Source organism: Nothoprocta perdicaria, unplaced genomic scaffold (genome assembly GCF_003342845.1).
Source record: "Nothoprocta perdicaria isolate Ctin4 unplaced genomic scaffold, notPer1 scaffold_182, whole genome shotgun sequence".
Taxonomy (NCBI): domain Eukaryota; kingdom Metazoa; phylum Chordata; class Aves; order Tinamiformes; family Tinamidae; genus Nothoprocta; species Nothoprocta perdicaria.
Genome location: NW_020455005.1, coordinates 798,700 through 818,099, shown reverse-complemented (window position 1 = coordinate 818,099; position 19,400 = coordinate 798,700). Strand labels below are relative to the sequence as shown.

Here is a 19,400-nt window from a genome sequence, read left to right as displayed (position 1 = left end):
CTGCATATTTTCAGTTGTTCTTCTAAAGAATGTTTCCAAGCAATACTTTAATGCCTTTGCTAAATCCGGTGTAAACACATCTTGGAAACTATAGCTAAAGGTGGCTAGGGCTGCCTTCTTTTAAAACAAATGGGGAAATGCTTTGCTCTTAGCATTCTTTGGAAATAGCCAAGCCCAAAATCCAGGCTATAATTATTTTCTTACGATGTTGCGGGGGGGGAATAAGAGAAGGAAAGCATTGCAGACTCTTTGAAAATGGGAGAACTGCCTGCCTTAAATGCAGTTTTCATCTTTGCTTCCAAATTGGCAGTATTGCAAATGGCAGAAAATGGAAGTATTAAGTAGCAACAGGTAACACCCTTCACAAGTTTAAGCAAGTACTGAAAGCAGCTGTGCTGTACAATTTAGAATTTCCTGTTTGCTTAGTAACTCTTCATGCTTATGTTTAATAGTGATCAAAACTGTAGGCCCTGCATGTTTTGAGATGCCTTTTCTTTATCTATAAACACATTTCCGTTGCACTAAACTTGTGCCAAAATCCCGAACATCTTTCTATCAATTCGTTTAAACTCTCTGAAAGAAGTTCTCCAGATTACTTTTCTACATAGCTGTGTGTTTTACTATAATCCTGTAATTCATTATTGTTTTCCCCAAATTTTCAAATAACTAGCCTACGGTGTGCATTTGTGTACTTCTAGTACATATAATGGTATTGTGAGAAGATCAACGGGTGATGAGTAATTCTTATACAGGAGCAAGGGTAATTTAATAGTCTAAATGCAGGGCTTTTAGGTACTTCTGGTTTGTAGATGACAGCCATGGCCACATCTCTGTTCCCAGCAGCATGGATGGTGCCATGGAGTAAAGTCTCCATCTGGCTTGTTAGATGGGAGGACAAGCAATAAATGCTATTGAAAGATGCTTCGAAGGCATCTAGTGCATTTTATCATTCACTTAAATTTCATCAGCTGTTTTCATAGGTGTCAGTCAAGCTCCAAGTATCATGTACCATAGTTTTATCCTAGCTTTTGTGTAGGGGAAAAGTTAATAAACATCCGCTTAAGAAATTGGTTAGGGAAACCTCATTTTCCCAGCTTTTGATGCAAGTGGCATGCAGGTAAAAACACACCTGAGACATTTGAACTTTCTGCTTAATTTACCGTACATACCAATGTCTCTTTGATAAATTAGTATGAGGTGATTTAGGAGGGTGCCTTGAAACATGCCTTGAGTAATTAGTGTGTAGCTATTTAGAATAATTGATTATATCTGAGGCAAACCAAGACATGTGAATAGTGATAAATCTGAATCACTATGTGAGTGCTTGCCGTGGGCAAGTTAACACGAAGCTCACACTCTCAGCACACACTCACACTGATGTAACTTCATTTCAGTTTGAAGTTAACCCACTTTTTAAATTTGCAGACTTCCATCTTTTTGTCTGCTCTGAGTAAAACTGTAGCTTAACAGAATCAAGATGCTCAACACAGAAAACTCGTTGCATAGTGAAGTCAGATGCACTCCACTGCAAAGTTTAAAAATTCAATATCATTTCACTGCATTATGGTGTAGATTTCTTTGTTAGTGTTGAAATTCTGTGAGAAGACTTTGCAGTAAGTTGGTACTGATCTCTGCATAGATTAAACAAAAAAAAAAAGAAAGAAAAAAATAAAATAAAATTCTGGTGTATCAGTTTGGAAAACCTAGCAATGCAAGACTAAAGGATTTAGAGAGCTTATAACAGAAATAAAGTTAATGCTGATGTGAGAACACTTTATATGGAATTAGAGCATGGAGACCTGATTGGAAGAGCCTCATGGTACAAGTTTTTCTCAATGCAGTAGGCTGTGCCTAGCAGGCCTGGCTGCTAGCAGATGCACTTCCATAACCTCCCACTAGAAATGAGGTGCTGCAAGGGTAATTAAGTATTGGAAAGACATGTTGTATTTGGTAGCTTTTCTAATATTTGAACTGTTTTATCTCAAAGTTTAGTGTCTTCGCAGAACAGTATGTTCTGACTGAGCCAAAAGCTAGAGGTTTGATGCAGAAATCTGAGCATCTGGGCCTCTGTTGGGCATGATGTCTGGCTGAGTAGTCATAATAATTGCTTTGAACTTAAATACATTAATCTGGTCAGATTTTGTGATGGTTTTAATGTTTGATTTCTCAGGAGGCTCTTACCGCTGATGTCTGCGATTCTAGCAGGGAACAGTCTGTGCTTTCATTGACATAAAGACCTTTTGTTACAAACTTTTACTTTTATGGGATATGTGTTCGCTTAAACACAACAGAGCTTTGGTACTCTAATTTTTAGTGTTCCCTATAGCTATCTTTTTGACACAGATGACTCTGAAAGTTAATTTCATGTAAAACAATGATAATCTGATACTTTTGTTTTTCTAGAAGAGAACTTGATCTAGATAAAATAAGAGTTGTGAAACATCTCAAATTTTCTGATGGGAGACAGCTTTTAAAATACCTCATAGTTCAGAACTACTGATCTGCTTTAGCTTGCTCACTAACATCCATACTGACCTAATAGTAGGTTGAATGGAACATATAGTTTTATAGTTCTAATAAGTTTTGGAGTATATAATTATACTGCATATAGTTTTGTTTGTTTAGAGTTTTAGTAGCATCACTGTTTGAGTGATGATATTAGGAAAAAATATATCTAATCTATTGCTGGCATTAAAGCTGAATATATACTCTGTCTTTGGAAGAAATATTGTGACATTTCCCTTTTTCCCCCTTCCCTCTCCTTCTCTTAGGTGGGTGGCTTACGAGAATCCTGAGTTTACGGGGGAGCAGTACGTACTGGATAAGGGGCTATATCCCAGCATTGAAGCATGGGGAGGAAAGAATTGTAAAATATCTTCAGTTCAACCCATTGTTGTGGTAAGACCTTATTTTACACTTGTTTTGCATGTTTCTCTGAATTATTTGTGTCTGTTTTTTAAACATTTTATGTGCTGTCTTCCAACAGCAGCTTTTGTATTCTTTATAATGTTAGCAATTCTTAACGTCACTCTTTATCCTCTGAACTTTTGTAGGATATTGTTGGAAACGAAAAGGGTAAAGTCAAGGTAAGACACCTCTCTAAATGTATGAAACATCCTGCATGGCATCTGTTTAGTGAGTAAATAAAGAAATGGGGTTAGCTTTATGTCCACTGAACCACCTAGATATTCGCACAGGTGGTTGACCAGTCAGAGTGTGGGAACAGTAAGGGAAGGAAGGCTGCTTTCTGAATCCCAAAGGGAAGGCACATAAAGGTGCAGGAAAGGGGGGATTTGATGCCCAGCTGCTCTGAGTGCCTCCTATATGCCCAGGCAGTGTTTTGGCTTGGCAATATGCTGCTTGGGGTTGCGAGTGCAGCTCTGTGGAGCTGGAACCCACACCCATCTCTGCAGGAGCAGGTGGGAGGCCCAGGCCTCCGGAGGCCGCCCTGGAGGCAAGGGCCCTGCCAGTTCAGTGCTGGTGGTATATGTGGCACAACTGGGACTTAACCCTTTTTTAATCTAGTTTTTGATTAATGGTGCTGCTGGTGGTGGTTGCTCACGAAAAGAATCTAGTTCACTGTTAAATACTGTTTTCTGAGTTGTCATGCCTAGAAGGTAATGACAGCTTTGCCACTAGGAGAAGGAAATGGCAGAGAGAGCTTGTCTGATCGATGAGGTGGTGTATTTTTGTGTTGGGCCATGTCCTGTGTATTTGTACTTGTGCATAGTTTTGACAGCAAGATTGATGTGGGAACTTTTTTCATCCTTTCAAACTTCTGAGTTCACATTTATCTCTCTCTGAGGATATTTTTATTTTTGTTTCAGTCAAAACGGTGACTATGTCATGGAATTCAGAACCTGGGAGCAAAGCCTTTGCTGTCTTGATTTGCATTCTTAATTAGTAGCATGTCTCACTGGAATCTCCTGTATAGGGATATGTATGAAGTATGGGGGAGTAAAAATCTCAAGGCTGCTTATTTTCTGCTATATGCATGAAAAAATATTTACATCTCTCTATATAAGGTTGCCTATTAAGAGCTTATCCCAAGGAAACAAAGAAGTAAATGGCTTGCAGTCAACAAAGTGCATCCCTCGTCAGCATGTTCTCTTTGGAGAACGCAGTACATGCCCGCACTCGTATCGCTGGTGAGAGTGGATGAAGCTGGTAGGCATGTGATAATGTGGATGGCTTCTGCGTGATCAGGGTTAATTAACCCCTAACCAAATTAGCAGCTTTGCTGCTGGTCAGAATGTCGTCTTTTTGACATGAGGACAAAAGGCATTGAGTGACTTACTCTCTTGTATCCTCAGAGTAGAGAAAGAACTGACAGGGCTGTAACCATAGCTTAAACAGGGCACCTATTCCTGAGCTATCTGGGCTCTATACACCACGCCCGTTGGCAAGCTCCCCACCGAGTCCTTTGCCAAGATTAGGCACCACTTCGGTTCTGAGAAATAAGTGGCTTTCATTTAGTGGAAGGAGGACGCGTTATGGAGATTAAATGGATTAAGCCAAGTTAATGGCCCTTTTTATTAATAATGTGCCAATTCTTGCCATTCTGTGGGGATTTTAAAATATTTTCTCACTGTTCAAGGAGCTGTTCTTTTCTTTGTCAGTGATTTTTTTTAAACTATTTTGTATGTTCCATTTGTATTTGAAGTAATTTTTCGTTTTGATACCTTGCTATCTAGAAGAGGGATTACAACATTGAGGTATTTAAAATCATATGCAGCTGATTTTAACTAGATTTTAATTTAGTAGTAGAAGTAATGATAGAGTCGTGATACTGACGGTTGAGGAATGAATTGCTTTAAAATATGTCTGTCACTTCTTAAAGGTCCAGTTATTTTCAGAGCCTGATTTCAAAGGTGATTGCCAAATATTTGAAAAAAACACGAAGTGTATCAATTCACTTGCTGCAAAGTCTTCAAAAATTTTAGATGGCAGGTAAGTGATTTTGTAGTATTCATACAACATGAATATCAAGTTCAGTGAAGTTTATTTATTTTTAATCAAACACGTGTGTAAACATTTGAAAGGATTTCACAGGTGGGCAATGAAGAGAAAAGAAAAATGGTAATGCTTTGTATTTGTACATCATCTTAACTTGTCAGGACGAAAAAAAATATAGATAATGCTCTGTCAGTAGCTAAAAACTTAAGAATTGTTAGCGTCATTGTAGTTGCACAAAATTCTTAAGAAGCAACTTGTTCTTCCTCCTGCAGCTGCATAGTGTATGACCAGGAAGAATTCTCTGGTAATCAGTATGTGTTAGAAGAAGGAATCTATCCCGACCTGACAGCAATGGGATGTTCACCACAAGCAGTTCTAAAATCTTTACGGATTATAAATATTGTAAGTAAAGCAGATAAGTACGCTAACGTCTCTGACCTCCCCATTTTTAGAGCACTAACAGTGATAAGGAGGCATGAGCAATAAAGCAACACTTTTTTTTCTCTGTTCAATAGTAGTTAAATGTCCTAAGTGCATTCAGTGCCTTGGCCTCTGCTGTATTTGCAAAGGAGAGGTCTTCACAGAAGCAGCTGCTTGGCAGCACTGTTTGCAAAGGCAGCCTGCAAAAGAACTTCTGTAAAGGTGTCAAGTATGTGTCAGGCTTGTTATTTCCCTATAGAGATCACTTGGAGTAGGCTGTTGAGAAATGTCAGTAGGACCAGGTGAAGAAACATTTATACTGCTGTCTTTGTTTTTCATGCATGCTAAAAAAGCAGGCTACAACTATGCAAGTTTGCATGAAATATATGTAATTATAAAACACTATTGCTATCTTCAGGGAAGTGTAATTTGTGTTCATCACAGAATAATGCACCCTTCTAGATAAAGTAAGGCAACACCTAATGCCATTTGGCAAAATTTGGCTGTTAATTATGTGTGGGGGATACAAACCCAAACAACATTTACATATGTTGCAACACATCAGTGGTCAGGAACAACTTTGTTCAAGCCTATAAGCAATCATTATGATAGATCAATTATGGAATCTGCAAGTATCTTTCAACATCAAAGTAATTATGAGCAAAATGGAGTCAAGGATCTAGGAACCAGCAGCAGCTAAAATGAGATGGTATTATATTAAAAATGGAAGAGTAAACTGTTGACTGTCTTTGAATTTAGCAATTTTATTGTGCTTCACTGTAATTTTGGTAGTTTGTCAGTGATGTAGCGGGTGACTAAAGAAAAATAAATTGTGTCATCCCTGTCATCCTCTTTCATGTCTCTGGAGCATTTTGATGTGTGATGTAAACAAACATCTGCAGCAAGTATGTCTGTCTTTGGAATTGTTCTACTGTCCAATAGACAGTTCCTGTTAAAAACGCTGGAAGTGGTTCTAACCAAGCTTAATGGATGATAGCATGCCTGAAATAAAATAGGCTCTCTATACATTTTAAATCTCAAGTTTGGGGCTAACATGCTGTTTCGTTCTGGAATGTTCAATTAATTCTTGGAAAACTTCCTCTTTGAGAAAGAGGATGTCATTCTAAAAGAGCAAAATGGCAATTCTTTGTCTGTTGAAATTCTTAAAGCTTATGAAACTTGTCCTAGCAGTATGAATTATCACAGATAGATTACAAGGGAGAGCTGTTTCTAGCTATAGATCATACACTACTTGCTTCTTTGGAGACTTTCTACTTGAAGGAAAGAGAGTCGCTTTTCTCATCTGTTTATTAGCAAGCCAGTATACAGAGAATACGAAGTTAGATCATGTTATACAGCTAGTTTTTCATAATCTTACCAAAGCTTTAGCTTATTATACCAGTTTCAATTAATAAATTTATTTTTGGTTGTTTTTGTCAGTGCCAGTCTCAAAAACTCCCCTCACATGCCAATATGCTGTTCCCATAACTTTGCCCATCATTTTCTACAATATTTCTATAGACAAATCACTTTAACGTGATAACTTTAACATATTAAAATAGAAAATCTATTATACTTTTTAAACAAGTAGCTCTGTGAAATAGCTAAACAGAGATGTACGTGGGAACCAGCTTTGCACAGTGCAATACAGGGGAGGAAAGCAAGTTAGAAAAGTATTGGTTGATCTTTTGCTTCTTGCTATGGGGAGTGTTTTATATAACAAATGTTGCTGCTGAATCTGAAAACGCCCAGAGTAGAAGGTGTGGTTGAAAACGGGAAGATTTTCTCTTCTGTTTCCCTCTCTTCTTTCTAAATAGATTATTTCTGAAATATTGCATGCGCTTCAAGGGTTACTGTCTGACCAGTTCTGGATGCCAGAACACAGGTGCAGATGTGTAAAAGGGCCAAGGGTTCAGAGACACGGGCACATAACCACAACATAGCTGTTCACGTGGGGCTCTTCGCCTGTGGTCAGGCACAACAGTCTGATGGGACATGAACCTGTTGTTGTGAGCATTACTTTGCTGTTGGCAGGGTTAGGCCTCCCGCCTTGTCCCACTTTCCACAGCCCAGCAACATGCAGGCAGCAGAGCTCAGTTGCTGTGTGGTAACGTGGACTGCTGTTGAGATAATGGTGATGCTAATGTCATGTTCATCCAGGCCCTCCAACATCTAAGGGATGGTGAAGGAAAAATTTAAGCACTGTCTTGAATTGGTAGGCATCTAAAATTTTCTGAATAAATGCATATGGAAGGGTGTATATGTGGTGCTATGTGAGAGTGACCCTCCCTCTCCCATGGCGTGGCCTGATGAGTACCCAAGGCAGCTGTGTGAGTCTGTCTAGACTTCCCTTTATGTCCAGAGTTCCTGATCCATTGGGTGTGTTGGGAGTAGGCCTAGCATATGCCAACAGGAAACAGCTCTTCTCGCCATAGCATCGACTTTAGTCATGATGGGAAGACTTGTGAGAGTGGGAGTGGCAGGGTCATTTCTATCCGTGAGTATGAATTATGACACCAGGGAACTCTGATTTAATTATCTTGTCCTGAGGGATTTCAAAACCTTACCTGCCACCTTTCAAATGAGGGCCTTTAATTGTGAGTTGCTGCTTATCCTCCACGGATATCTTGCCACACAGAAAAGAACCCAAGGTTCATTATCCAGGAGGCACTTAAAGTGGATTCAGTGATGCAGCAAGTTTCATGTAGGCAGAATCATTTTGAAAGCAGGAGTGTTTTGAAAGAGAAGCAGAAGAATTATCTCCCCACAGCAATCTAGAGGATTGCAGAGCTCCAGTTTTTCCTTGAGTCATGAATTCACCCTCAAAAGTTGAGGCCTAAAACTCAAAGCCCTTCTGGTGAGGAAGAGACTGATAACACGATAAACTACTCGGTTAAAAATGGGAACAGTTAAATAATGACCAGTCTGTCATTTGAGACTGTAAAAATCAGTATTACTGTGTGTTAATGTCTGAAGTTAAGAACTCTTACAATGAAATGGGATTTAATGCAGTGGAAAGGGGATATAGCATAAACTAAAATGTGTTTTAAAGTATAATTAAGTGATTAAGTGAGAATCATCCACAAAGACATTTGTATGCACTTTCTGACAAGGTTTTATATTGCATGCAAAAAGACCCATTGTGTGCTTTATCTAAGGTTTTATATTACAAATTTCTGTTTTTTATAACCTGTTGCAGAAGAAAACTTTGTTCGGGGTCTTTGATCTTAAAGAATCAAGCAAAAAAAATATGTGAAATAATAGGGCCGTGTAGAATAACAATGTTCACAGTCATGTCTGGAGTTTTAATGTGCTGTAAAAATGCTTATGTTTTACAGGAGCTGTCTGAGCCCCATATAGCTCTTTTTGAAAAGGTGGGTTTCCAAGGAAAGAAAATTGAATTCAGCACAGAAATCTTAAATCTCCAGTTCCTGGGATACAACCCTCGAATAGCTTCAGTCCAAGTCCTCGGTGGCACGTAAGTTGAAAATAAATTGGCTTATTGTTTCTTTGGAGTTATATAATTATATACAAAGGGATATAACATAGATATAGATATAAAAAAAGAGCATAGTACTGTAGTGTGTGCAGTGTATTACCACAGTTTCACGGAACTTCCTCAGGTCCTATTTCTAGTTCATGTCACTACTGACAAAGAAGTTGCTGTACTTTTTTTCTTAAGTAGGAAGTTGAAATTAATTTATATAAAACTGGTAGGGAGACCAACCACTTTCCTCATTCCATTGCGTCATTAAAGCTAGCTTGCACAGCATCCTTAAAACCCAGAGCTTTCATGTTCTTGTTCGAGATTTCATTCAGAACAAATCATAACAAATGTATGAACTACATCCTCTGTCATGGGTTCAAGACATTTTAATAAGCCTTCATACTTTAACAGGGTGTTATGAACACAGTGGTACAACAAAGTTATCGGGCCCTTTTTAGAGTAGATATTGGTAATAGTGCTTCCTTTTCATTTCAGAAATTGGGTCAGTTTCTTGATATAGATTTAGTTATCAGCTAATTTTAAGCTATTTTAAGAAGCAGTATCTCTAATTGTACTCATATAAAGATGATGTGAAGAATAGTTCTTCATAAAGTTTAAAAACAAAGCATTTTGAAAATAGCTGTGTTAACCTCTTCCAGTGTTTCAGGAGAGCTGTTCCATTTCCTTTACTGGCTTATCCTGGTGTTAATGTCTACCTCCAAGCTGCTTCCCTCAAAAATATGTTCAGATTTTTAAACTTGAAGAGTCAGAGGGACGTTGTTTTTGTTTGCGTTTGTTTTTGTGGTGATAGATCCATGTAGTCGTGCAGCATCTAAGTATTTTCTTCTGACAAGGTGAACTTGCCAAGCTTTTGTGCAATGACGTTGAGCTGCTACTGCTGCCCTCAAGTGGATAGCTAATAACACATCCTAAGCTCATACCATTTTTCTGTCTTCAAAAACTGATGGAGTTTGAGACGGAAATGGCAAAGATGTGCAAAAGATGCATGGTATGCATTCTTGAATCACTTGAGAATTTCATATCTTTCAACATAACCGTGATATAGCTGATTTTAGCTTTCAATGACAAAACGTAAAGTCAAAGGTGAGGTTTTTTTCTTTGCTAAAGACCGCTTAGCACTCGGGTAGTGGAGATGTGAACGGTGTGCATTTCCTACCCAGTGAATGTAAAGGTCTTTCCTGGCTGCTCCCTGGCATAGAGTATGTCAATGTGTAGACGTTTCCCTAGTATATGGAAACATGTAGAGAATGGCAATGTGTAGAGTGCATGGAAATTCTGTTTTCGTTATTGCAACGTCAGCTGCTGAACTAGTTTTCTCTCTCAAACCACAAGCTTGTCTGTTACCCCTATTGTTTTCTTTTTGCCCTCCCTTACTAAAAGAGATTCAGTTAGAAATGTCTTAATCTCCTGCTTGGGAATAGATGGAGATAGGTCACAAAGTAACTTCAAAATTAAGGTGAGTGTGCTTTTTCTGGAAGTAACGTGCAAGTCTGTTGAAGAACTTGTCGGAGCACAGGTGACAGCTCTGTGTGTGTGCAATGTTCATGTTACTGAAAACCTATGGCTGCTGTGTAGTCCTAGCAAAGGTGCGTGCCAAAATTTGTGTAAGTGTGGGTAAACTAGGTAATTCTGTATTGTAGCTTAATTTCAAAGTCCAGTTGTATTTCGCTGCTTATGGTATTAGTAGAGATGCAGGACTCAGGTTTTCACAGCTCTCAAAATGTAATTGCAAGAACACTTGGACACATATAGGGAAAGCCAAACAGAAATCTTCTATCCCTATCCTAGTTGCCTCCTTTACCCCCACTCCATTTTTAAGTATTTGAAAAGAAGAGAGGTGTTCTCAGATTAAAACCTGTATCGAAAGATCCTAGAGCATTTTGCCCTGTTCCAGTTCAGGTATTTGCTTGTCATAAGCACTCTGCTTCCCAAGTGCTTCTTGCCCATGTGGTTTGGGCTCACCCATGTTAAATACAGCAGTGTAACACATACAGTGTATAAAGCATGTACATCTTTGCTCCTTGAGTTACTGTACGTCCTGAAACCAAGTGATGTTTGAAAATTATGTTCTCCTTTAAGATAAGAGAACTTTCATTCACCTTGTAAATTCTAAATAACAGGATGTCAAAATTTGAATTCCAGGGTACTTTATTCCAGGTAACTTTATGCAGTTACCCTGAACAGTGGATGATTTTATTACTTTGAAAACCTGTTAAAAGAAATCCCAGTCCTATGGGACATTGACTTTCCTAAGTTAAATGCTACTTCTGTGTGTGTATGTGCATATAACAAATATGTTTAAGCTGTCTATTGATTTAGAAGTAGGATTTGGCAGTAAGAGGTTTTTCTTCTTTTTCCCAGATGGGTAATTTATGAACATAGTAATTACAGGGGACGTCAAATGTTGTTATCACCAAACGAAATTCCAGATTGGTATAAACTGAGTGGCTACTGTCAGATAGGTTCCCTGCGACCTTTACTTCAGGTAAGTAGGCTCTCCTACAAGGTGGTCAGATCCTAATGTGTGTTTAATAATAGAGGAAGGGAATGTAATCATACAGTCAAAAACAGTGGGTGATGTTGTTGCACAAACAGGCTTCAGAAATGACATTTTTATAAAGAAACTGCTCTACAGTTCCATTTTCAATAAAAGCTAATTAATTGTGCTACATGGCTGTGTAATTCTGCACTGAGTACACTTTGAAATGAAGTAAAGGAGATGCTGTATAAGGATTGGCCAAATTAGTTTAATGGCTATAACTATTATATGGAAATAACTATTTTATGGAAAATAGTTTAAGCTGTTTTATAATTAGTTAGCAAACTGGCCACTGACATGTTGCCTGTGCTATCTTGTGTTATTTTTGGAACAATAAGAAAAATTGGCCACTGAAATTAGATACTTCAATTAGTACTTCTATGTGTGTTTTTTCTTTTCTTTTCTTTTTTTTTTTTCCCCCTTTGGAAAAAAATATTCTTTCCTGTTTATTACATAGCAAATAATGCTTATATTAGACTTGCAAATTATTTTCATGACCTTTTCCATTTTCTCCTCTAAATGGGGATCATCTGATTTGATCTACATGCTGCAGCCATTCTCTGAGTTGTGACACTTGAGCTTCTTGTTGAACTATATTTTTTTTTAAGGAAAGAACTATTTCTAATCCACAGATCCCTGGTACCTGCAAGAAGTTCATTTGTTTGCTGTCATAGAGCTGCCTTTGTATAGCCTGAAGCAGAGTTAGAAATAAACATTTTGTCTTTCCTAGCTGAGAGCTTGTGTAAATGTGCAACAAGCCACAGCTTGAATGTGCCATGAATGTCTCTGTGTTACTGAAATAAGCAGCCCTGTGCAAAGCACCCTTAGTGAAGGCCAGGAGCTTTTGTATGGAGAGTTAAACTGGGCACTGATTTCTGGTAGGCAGGCCTAGAACTGTCCGTGCAGAATGGAGGATTCCCAAAGCTTGGCTCTTTAAACACCTGGTTTATGGAGTCCAGGATTAAATTCTCAAACAGCTTAAGCTATTTGAAAGAGAGGCAGGCACCGGGTTCAGAACAGAGCAGTGGTGACGCAGAGCTAACCAGAGCACTAAGGAGACTTCTCTTGTGTCTGTAGAAACGTGTGTACTTCAGGCTTCGAAACAAGGAAACTGGAAAATTCATGTCAGCTGATGGAAATCTAGACAATTTAAATCTTCTCAGAATACAAATCGCAGAAGATACTGACTTGGATGATCAAATCTGGGTTTATCAGGATGGATTCATAAGATGCCGGGTGAGGTTCAAATTAAACATGAATTTCTCTTTCCTGCAGCAGTAGGACTGTCTGAATTTAATTGCGTATTTTATGTTCTAGACCTATGCCATTTAATTTGAACTACAAGCTTCTGTAAATTTTGTGGTACAAACTACTTGTATCCCTTTCTGATGTTACTGAATTTTTTTGGAGATTTTCATTATGATCTAATTCTTTTCCGTAATCTTATTTTTCATGTCGTCCCTCCACTTCCATGCCCCTTTTCTCCAGAGAGAAAATACCACTAAAGCATCACAGCAGGAGGCACCTTATAAAATACAGACCTTCCTGATAATCATCCCTGTCTTATTTGGAGCAGGAAAATGATTGTGGTGTAGGTTACAATCAGACAAGCTGGAAAAAGAAATCCTAAAAAAAAAAAAAAAGCTGTTTATCCTTCTACTGGTCAAATGCATCCCTTTCCACACCTGCTTACATGTTTCTAAATGAGGTTCTCCTTTTCTCACAGTCTATACAACTAATGGAGTATGAAGTGTCATTGAGGTGTGCACAGTTCATACTGCTTAGGCCTGTACATTCATCTCAAGTAGGGATGTGGGCCAAAGAAAGTGAAGTTACTTTAATATAGTTAAGTGGCTTGAGTGCAGAGAATCATGTGAACTCTCTCCGTGTGCTCGTATAACTTCAAAGGAGCTATTTGTAGCCATGTCATCTGTCCCGGGGGGAAGGATCTCACTGTTAATGAGCTGAGGCAGTGCTCTGCTCGGACACGTTTCCAGGACAGATGCAGCAGTAAAGGGGATTTATGCACACTGTAAAATGATGACAACCAAAGCTGCAGCTTTAATATCACATACAGAAAGGCTTTTCTCATGACAGAGGCTCTCAGGCTTTTCACTGAAAATGTTCATATCAGGACAGCGTGGTATTATATGGCTTTACCTAAATGCTCTGTTTTGTTTTTAACCTCACATGTGCTTTGTAACCCATTTTTTCCTTGCAAATGGACCAATACACAGTTTGTGCTTAGCACTGAGTGCAGGGCAGCAACATTGGTCACAAATGGCTGGCTGTGCTTTCCTGCTGTGAAACAGCCGGAGCTTTTGTATCTTGCCCTAACCAATGCTCTCACTATGTATGTTATGGAAAGAAAGTTAAGCTCAGGAGTGGTTGTAGGCAGGCAAATAGGATAAACTTGACTGGAAGAGCTTGAGTTTTGTTCTTGTCAGTTCATGGCATCTGCTTGACTCCCAGTCCTGTGTGTGGAGGTATGTGGGAGGTTTTCGGGAAGGACTTTGGTTTAGGTAGCTGGGATGGCAAGTGAGCAGGATTTGAGTCATTCCTGTCACGTGTCCGAAGCAGCTACTAATGGCAGACACGAATAGCAGATGTGAACTTGGGTATCCTCCTCCTTGATGGATTTCTCAGAGATTGGGGAAATAGTGACCTGGTGGGCCTAATGTGTGAGCCCCAGTAGGGAGGAAGTTGGGTACAGATGAGAATTTCAGAACTACTGAAGTGAATGTGAATGTCTCGGGGTTTGTAATTCAATTCTAGGTTCTGAGCATAAGAAGTACTGTGTTTTCAAGACTGTATTTAATAATGTAGGGGCATATCAACAGTGGAAGATTGGTATTTAAATAGACACTGCAGTCAATTCAGTAGCCTATAAGAGCTTATTTTAATCTTAACACAGAAAAATCACTGTTAATATAAAATAATTCTCTGTAATTTGCTTCCTTTCTGTAGCTATGCTAAATGCTAATTTAATATTCTTTTTGATTTTTTTTTGGTCTGATTTTTGAGTCCCTCTTTTAAGCATAAAGACATTTGCATAGTGTTTTGAAATCAAGTAATACAAATGACTAGGAAAAGAATACGGAAGAAAGGAAAAAAAAGACATTATGATGGAATGTGGAATTTATACATCGTACAGTGTGCAGTTAGGCCCTTTCTCTATCTCAGAAAGGTTTTTTGCACAACTAGAAAAAAAATGCAGGATTTAAAAAAAAAGACTGGAGGAGGATACAGGTTTCTAAGTGACTATATAGGTGGTTCATCGTGTGTGGTTAATATGTGGAACTGCTTTCTGCAATATGGTGCGTGTGTGAAAAGGTGACTAGGGAGAGAGTGACAGGTTATTATGGGACATAACCTGTTAAACTCCAAGATAGCAGCTGTGCATGGAAAAGTCTCCGGTCTGGAAATTCCTTGGCCTGGGAGAGTATCCCAGGAACACAGTGCCCTAGGACACCAGAGCAAACGTGATCGGCTGCGGCATCTGCGACTGGCCACGGCTAGAGGCAGCTGCTAATTGCAGCTTTTGATCTGATATAGCCTGGTTATTGGGGTGTTTTATGTAGCAGAGAGTGTCAGCAGGAACAGGAACAAAAGAAAAATAAATCGAGCTTAGGGGGAAGAAGACATTCCTTGAGGGGAAAGAAGCAGTTCCTGGGCTCAGTTCTCACCAGCTTGCATCGTTCCAGATGAAAAGAAGATGATGTTGGAGGGAACGGGGGTGAGGCGAGGCCTTTTGAATAACTGCTCTTGCTTTTCTGATGTAGATGGCAGAGGATTGCTGCTTGACCATTGTTGGAAATCTTATAACTCCTGGCTCTAAACTGGGTCTGTCGTTTGAACGGAATGAAGACAAACAGTATTGGCGAATTAGTCCTGATGGCAGGATCTACAGCAAGATGAAACCAAAACTGGTTTTAGATATCAAAGGTAAGCAAATATGTTATCTCATTGCGCTGTCTCTTAATTACATGGTGTATGCAGTGGGATAGACACTAAACGTGCCTGTGAAATAAGCTTGGTGTTATAGTTACTTTAATCTACACTCAGAAAGCACCTGATTATGTAGCCTGACCCTTTGAAATGACTTTGTTTCATTTTTTTTTCCTACCTAGAGCTTAGTAACTTGTAGTACTTGCTTATCTTGTATTCCTAGTGTCCACTCAGCACAGATACCCTGGGTTCTGCTCAGCACAAGGTGATGTGAATGTAATTATTTTAAAATGCTGAAGCAAGAAAAACACAGCTTCTCATTAGCTTCAATTTGTATAGAGCAAATTTTCTTATATAGTAGCTTTAGTTGCAACGGCCAAAGGGAGGCTTTCCTTTCACGTTAGGTAGGCACACTGAAATGACTAGACGCAAAGGGGCTTTTTTGGTTGTATTCTGAACATGAGATTGTGTCATGGCAGCCTGAGATCTGTGTCTACCTGATGCAGAAGCTACTCTGAGGTGTCGTGTGATAGTGTTCTTGAACCGCCTTTGCTTTCATGGTTTCATAGTGTTCAGAGAGCCAATAAAATGTAAAATTGAATGGTCAGCAGAATTAGCATGACTGGATGTTTTTACATAACCTTTGTACTGGAGGAGGGGGAGAAGTAATCCTTTTCCATAACTGTTATGTTTTTATTGACTTTAAAAGTAAGTTTGAATTGGTGTGACGTGAATCACAGCAGTCAATAAAGATTCTTGGAATCTACAGTCAGCACTTTGTAACTAAAGAGGACAGGACTAGCAGAATGGAGGGAAGGTTTATATAATGTGGGTTTGTGATATAACACTGGTGTAAATACTCATAAATTCTCTTTAGTGCCCTATAAAGCATGTAGTAATTAATTATAAACTTATCAACAGAACAAGCACAAAGGAGTCTTTATACACAGTGACTCTTCACATACTTTTTTTATAAACTTGATTCCAGGTTGCACAGAAAAGGCAGAAATATGGCTGGCTGGTCTTCAGTTAATCTTGTTAGAAGCACATTATTTATTCTCTTTTCATATTTGAAAACCTTCGCAATTGATAGGTCTGGTGAGGAAAGCATCGATTCAGTTGCAAACATTTCCTGAAATGATTAGACATTCTGTTTCTTTTAAAAAAAAATCTGTGCTGTGAATCTGAAAGAGTAAGTACACTTGGCTTTTATTTGAGAGAGTCTAATAGGAACATCAGGTGCAGTCCCTTCTGTGGGCGGGACTGCAAACTCGGCTTTAATTCAGCTGTGCGCGGCCAGTGCCACCTTGTGGATACAGTGGCCTCGTGCAGTGGCTCGTCCCTTACCCCACTGTATTTATCAATGTAGATTTAGTGTCTCATGTTCCATTCAAACTTTGTTTTTCCTTTGTTTTTTTTCCCTGTTTTTATATGTTTACATCGTATTAGGTACTGTGTGCAAAATATTTTTGTTGTAACACTAATAACTGAGCTGTGTACCCTGTGGCTGCTGGCAAGAGTGTTTTTTCCATGTGAATCACACAATCGCAGAGTGGTTGAGGTTGGCAGGGACCTCTGGAGACCATCCAGTCCAACCCCCTGCTCCAGCAGGGACACCCAGAGCACGGGGCACAGGGCGGCATCCAGGCGGGTTGGGAAGATCTCCAGGGAAGGAGACTCCACAGCCTCCCTGGGCAGCCTGTTCCAGGGCTCTGGCACCCTCACAGGGAAGAAGTTCCCCCTCACATGGAGATGGAGCTGCCTGGGCTTCATCTTACACCCATTGGCCCTTGTCCTGTCACTGGCCACCGCTGAGAAGAGCTTGGCCCCCCTTCCTCCCTACATTTTCCCCTCAGGTACTTATACATATTGATCAGATTCCCTCTCAGCCTTTTCCAGGCTAAACAGGCCCAGCTCACTCTATCTTTCCTCCTATGATAGATGCTCCAGTCCCATAATCATTGTGGCTCTACGCTGGACCCTCTCTAGAAGCTCCATGTCCCTCTTGTATTGGGAAGTGAATATTTGATTTGATTTCCATTTTTGTGTGTGTGAAGAATTTTGCAAATATTTCTGCTCTGCATCTGTACTGCTTTTTTATAAATTACATGGTGTCAGGAAGGGAAGAAGCCATGGTGGTGGTAACCTTCCCCGAGAGCCTTCACATTTGGGACTGTGGCACCAGAAGGCCTGTCCCGAGTTTCTGAGGTGGAGGTCAGCAGGACAATGTCTGAGCAGGCATCTCCTTAGTACGGAAGCAGAGGGGCTGCTCTCAGGTCTGCTTGAAATGTGGGAATTTAGATACCGGGCCTGTTTCCTTCTTGGATCTCCGTGAGTTACGTGGCAGCCCCGTACACAGGGGCCAGGCCGCAGGCTCTGCTTATGTGGGGAGGGTGCCCTGCGTGGTGCGTGGATGCTGGCTCCGGCGGCTCCGTGCGGTGGGAATATGGCCTGTGGCTGCAGACGTGGTGTCCAAGCTGCAATACATCCCCGTCGTGTCCCTGGCCATGAGACCTGGGGGTAAAGCGTCAGGTTTGGGCCTCGGTGCTTCCGGAACCTTCCTCTGCCTGTGGGTGCTGTTAGTCACAGCTCTCATGGTGTTCTCCTGGGAAAACGTATTTGGTGGATGTGAAACAGGGGTAAATGTGATGCTCCCATCAAAAAAAAAGCGAGGTACTTTCATGTTTGGGCATGCTCAGCTACTAGCTAAAGCTACTGAGCCCTGGCTGATATTCTGTGTAGGGAAAATAATGATGCAGCTGATGAAAACATGGGATTATGATTTAGGCTAAATGAGTACCGGACTCATCCCTTGCCCATTTTAATTTTTCTTTGGCATTGTGGCGGTAGTATTGTCTGTTAACAGCAGGACTTATAACATAAACATATTGAAAGCCAAGTGACCTGGTAACTGTCGAGGAGAAATTGAGGAGCTAAAATTGACGTTGGGAGTTGAGGGCCTTAGTAGCAGGAGCTAGATGGGACACTCACAGGATGTCCTGCCCCGGCTGAAGGGCTGCTTTGCTGAAGATGAGAGCAGGGAGCAGAGAAGGCCGCTGATCCAAAACAAACTCCACAAGCAGGCTGGGCTAAAAACAAGTTGTTTTCTGTGTCATGGGGGAGAAAAGCCCATTTGAAAGAACCTCAAACCCCGAGTCCAGTCCGAGTGTCCTGTCAGGGATTATGGATCTTTGATTCTTTCTCCTCAGGGGGCACGCAGTACGATCGCGACCACGTCGTCGTCAACACGGTTAACGAAGAAAGGCTCACGCAGTGCTGGGAACCGCTAGTCGTGTAAATCCAGCGGGCAGAGACAGCAACGTGTGAACTGGCCACTCTCCTGGATGCCGGAACTGGCACTGCCAGCGTTGAAGGATACGAGATCAGCAATGAGACTTACGTCTTTTCCTTGCACCGTTGAGAACAACAAGCAACAGAACGGTTTCATGTCTCTCTAGCTAAGATTCTTATCCCTATAAAAACTTGACCATTTCCATCTTTTAATCTCATTTAATCTTCACAAATCACTGTGCTATAGAGAATGGCAGTGTCCTTCAGGCTCCAGGGAAAGAACTAAAGGTGGGAGAGGCCACATGGAGTTACTGTCATGTTGGTGAGCACTAAATCCAGCATAGTTAATAACTGTAATTTTAAATTATTGTGAAAAAAAAAAAAAGAGAGAGAAGGGTTAAAATAGTTAAAGCTTATTATGTAAAGGACAGGAGTGCAATGTGTATGGGGGTATAGCAATGTGGATCTAAGGGCTGTAGTATAGAGAAATAGTCACTACTGAAAATTAATATATTTGTTTCACTGGAACAAAGTTATGTTTACTGAAAATTCAAAGACTACTAGCGCACATTGTATCCAGAGAATGTTTATTATGTGCCTTTAGATACAGTTAGCATGCTACAATAGTGGTCCTAAATTAAGAAAAAAAATCTACATTTTTCTTGCATAGAGGATGTAAATAAGAAGTTTGTCAGGAAAAAGAGAGGGCTGGCTAAAAGATGGATCAGAACGTAAAGA

At 40.0% G+C, this 19,400-nt stretch overlaps 1 protein-coding gene across 1 annotated transcript in view; it reads left to right on the top strand.

The window, feature by feature from the left end:
* CRYBG1 (crystallin beta-gamma domain containing 1) overlaps window positions 1–19,265 on the top strand; it is a 59,084-nt gene extending 39,819 nt beyond the window's left edge. The window contains exons 14-22 of the mRNA XM_026036618.1: window positions 2,772–2,898; window positions 3,054–3,086; window positions 4,841–4,950; window positions 5,229–5,358; window positions 8,715–8,854; window positions 11,246–11,369; window positions 12,501–12,659; window positions 15,206–15,368; window positions 18,581–19,265. Of these exons, the coding sequence (XP_025892403.1) occupies window positions 2,772–2,898; window positions 3,054–3,086; window positions 4,841–4,950; window positions 5,229–5,358; window positions 8,715–8,854; window positions 11,246–11,369; window positions 12,501–12,659; window positions 15,206–15,368; window positions 18,581–18,669 (1,075 nt within the window). The 3' untranslated portion in view covers window positions 18,670–19,265. The remainder of the gene's footprint in view (window positions 1–2,771; window positions 2,899–3,053; window positions 3,087–4,840; window positions 4,951–5,228; window positions 5,359–8,714; window positions 8,855–11,245; window positions 11,370–12,500; window positions 12,660–15,205; window positions 15,369–18,580) is intronic.
* Window positions 19,266–19,400: the final 135 nt, after the last annotated feature.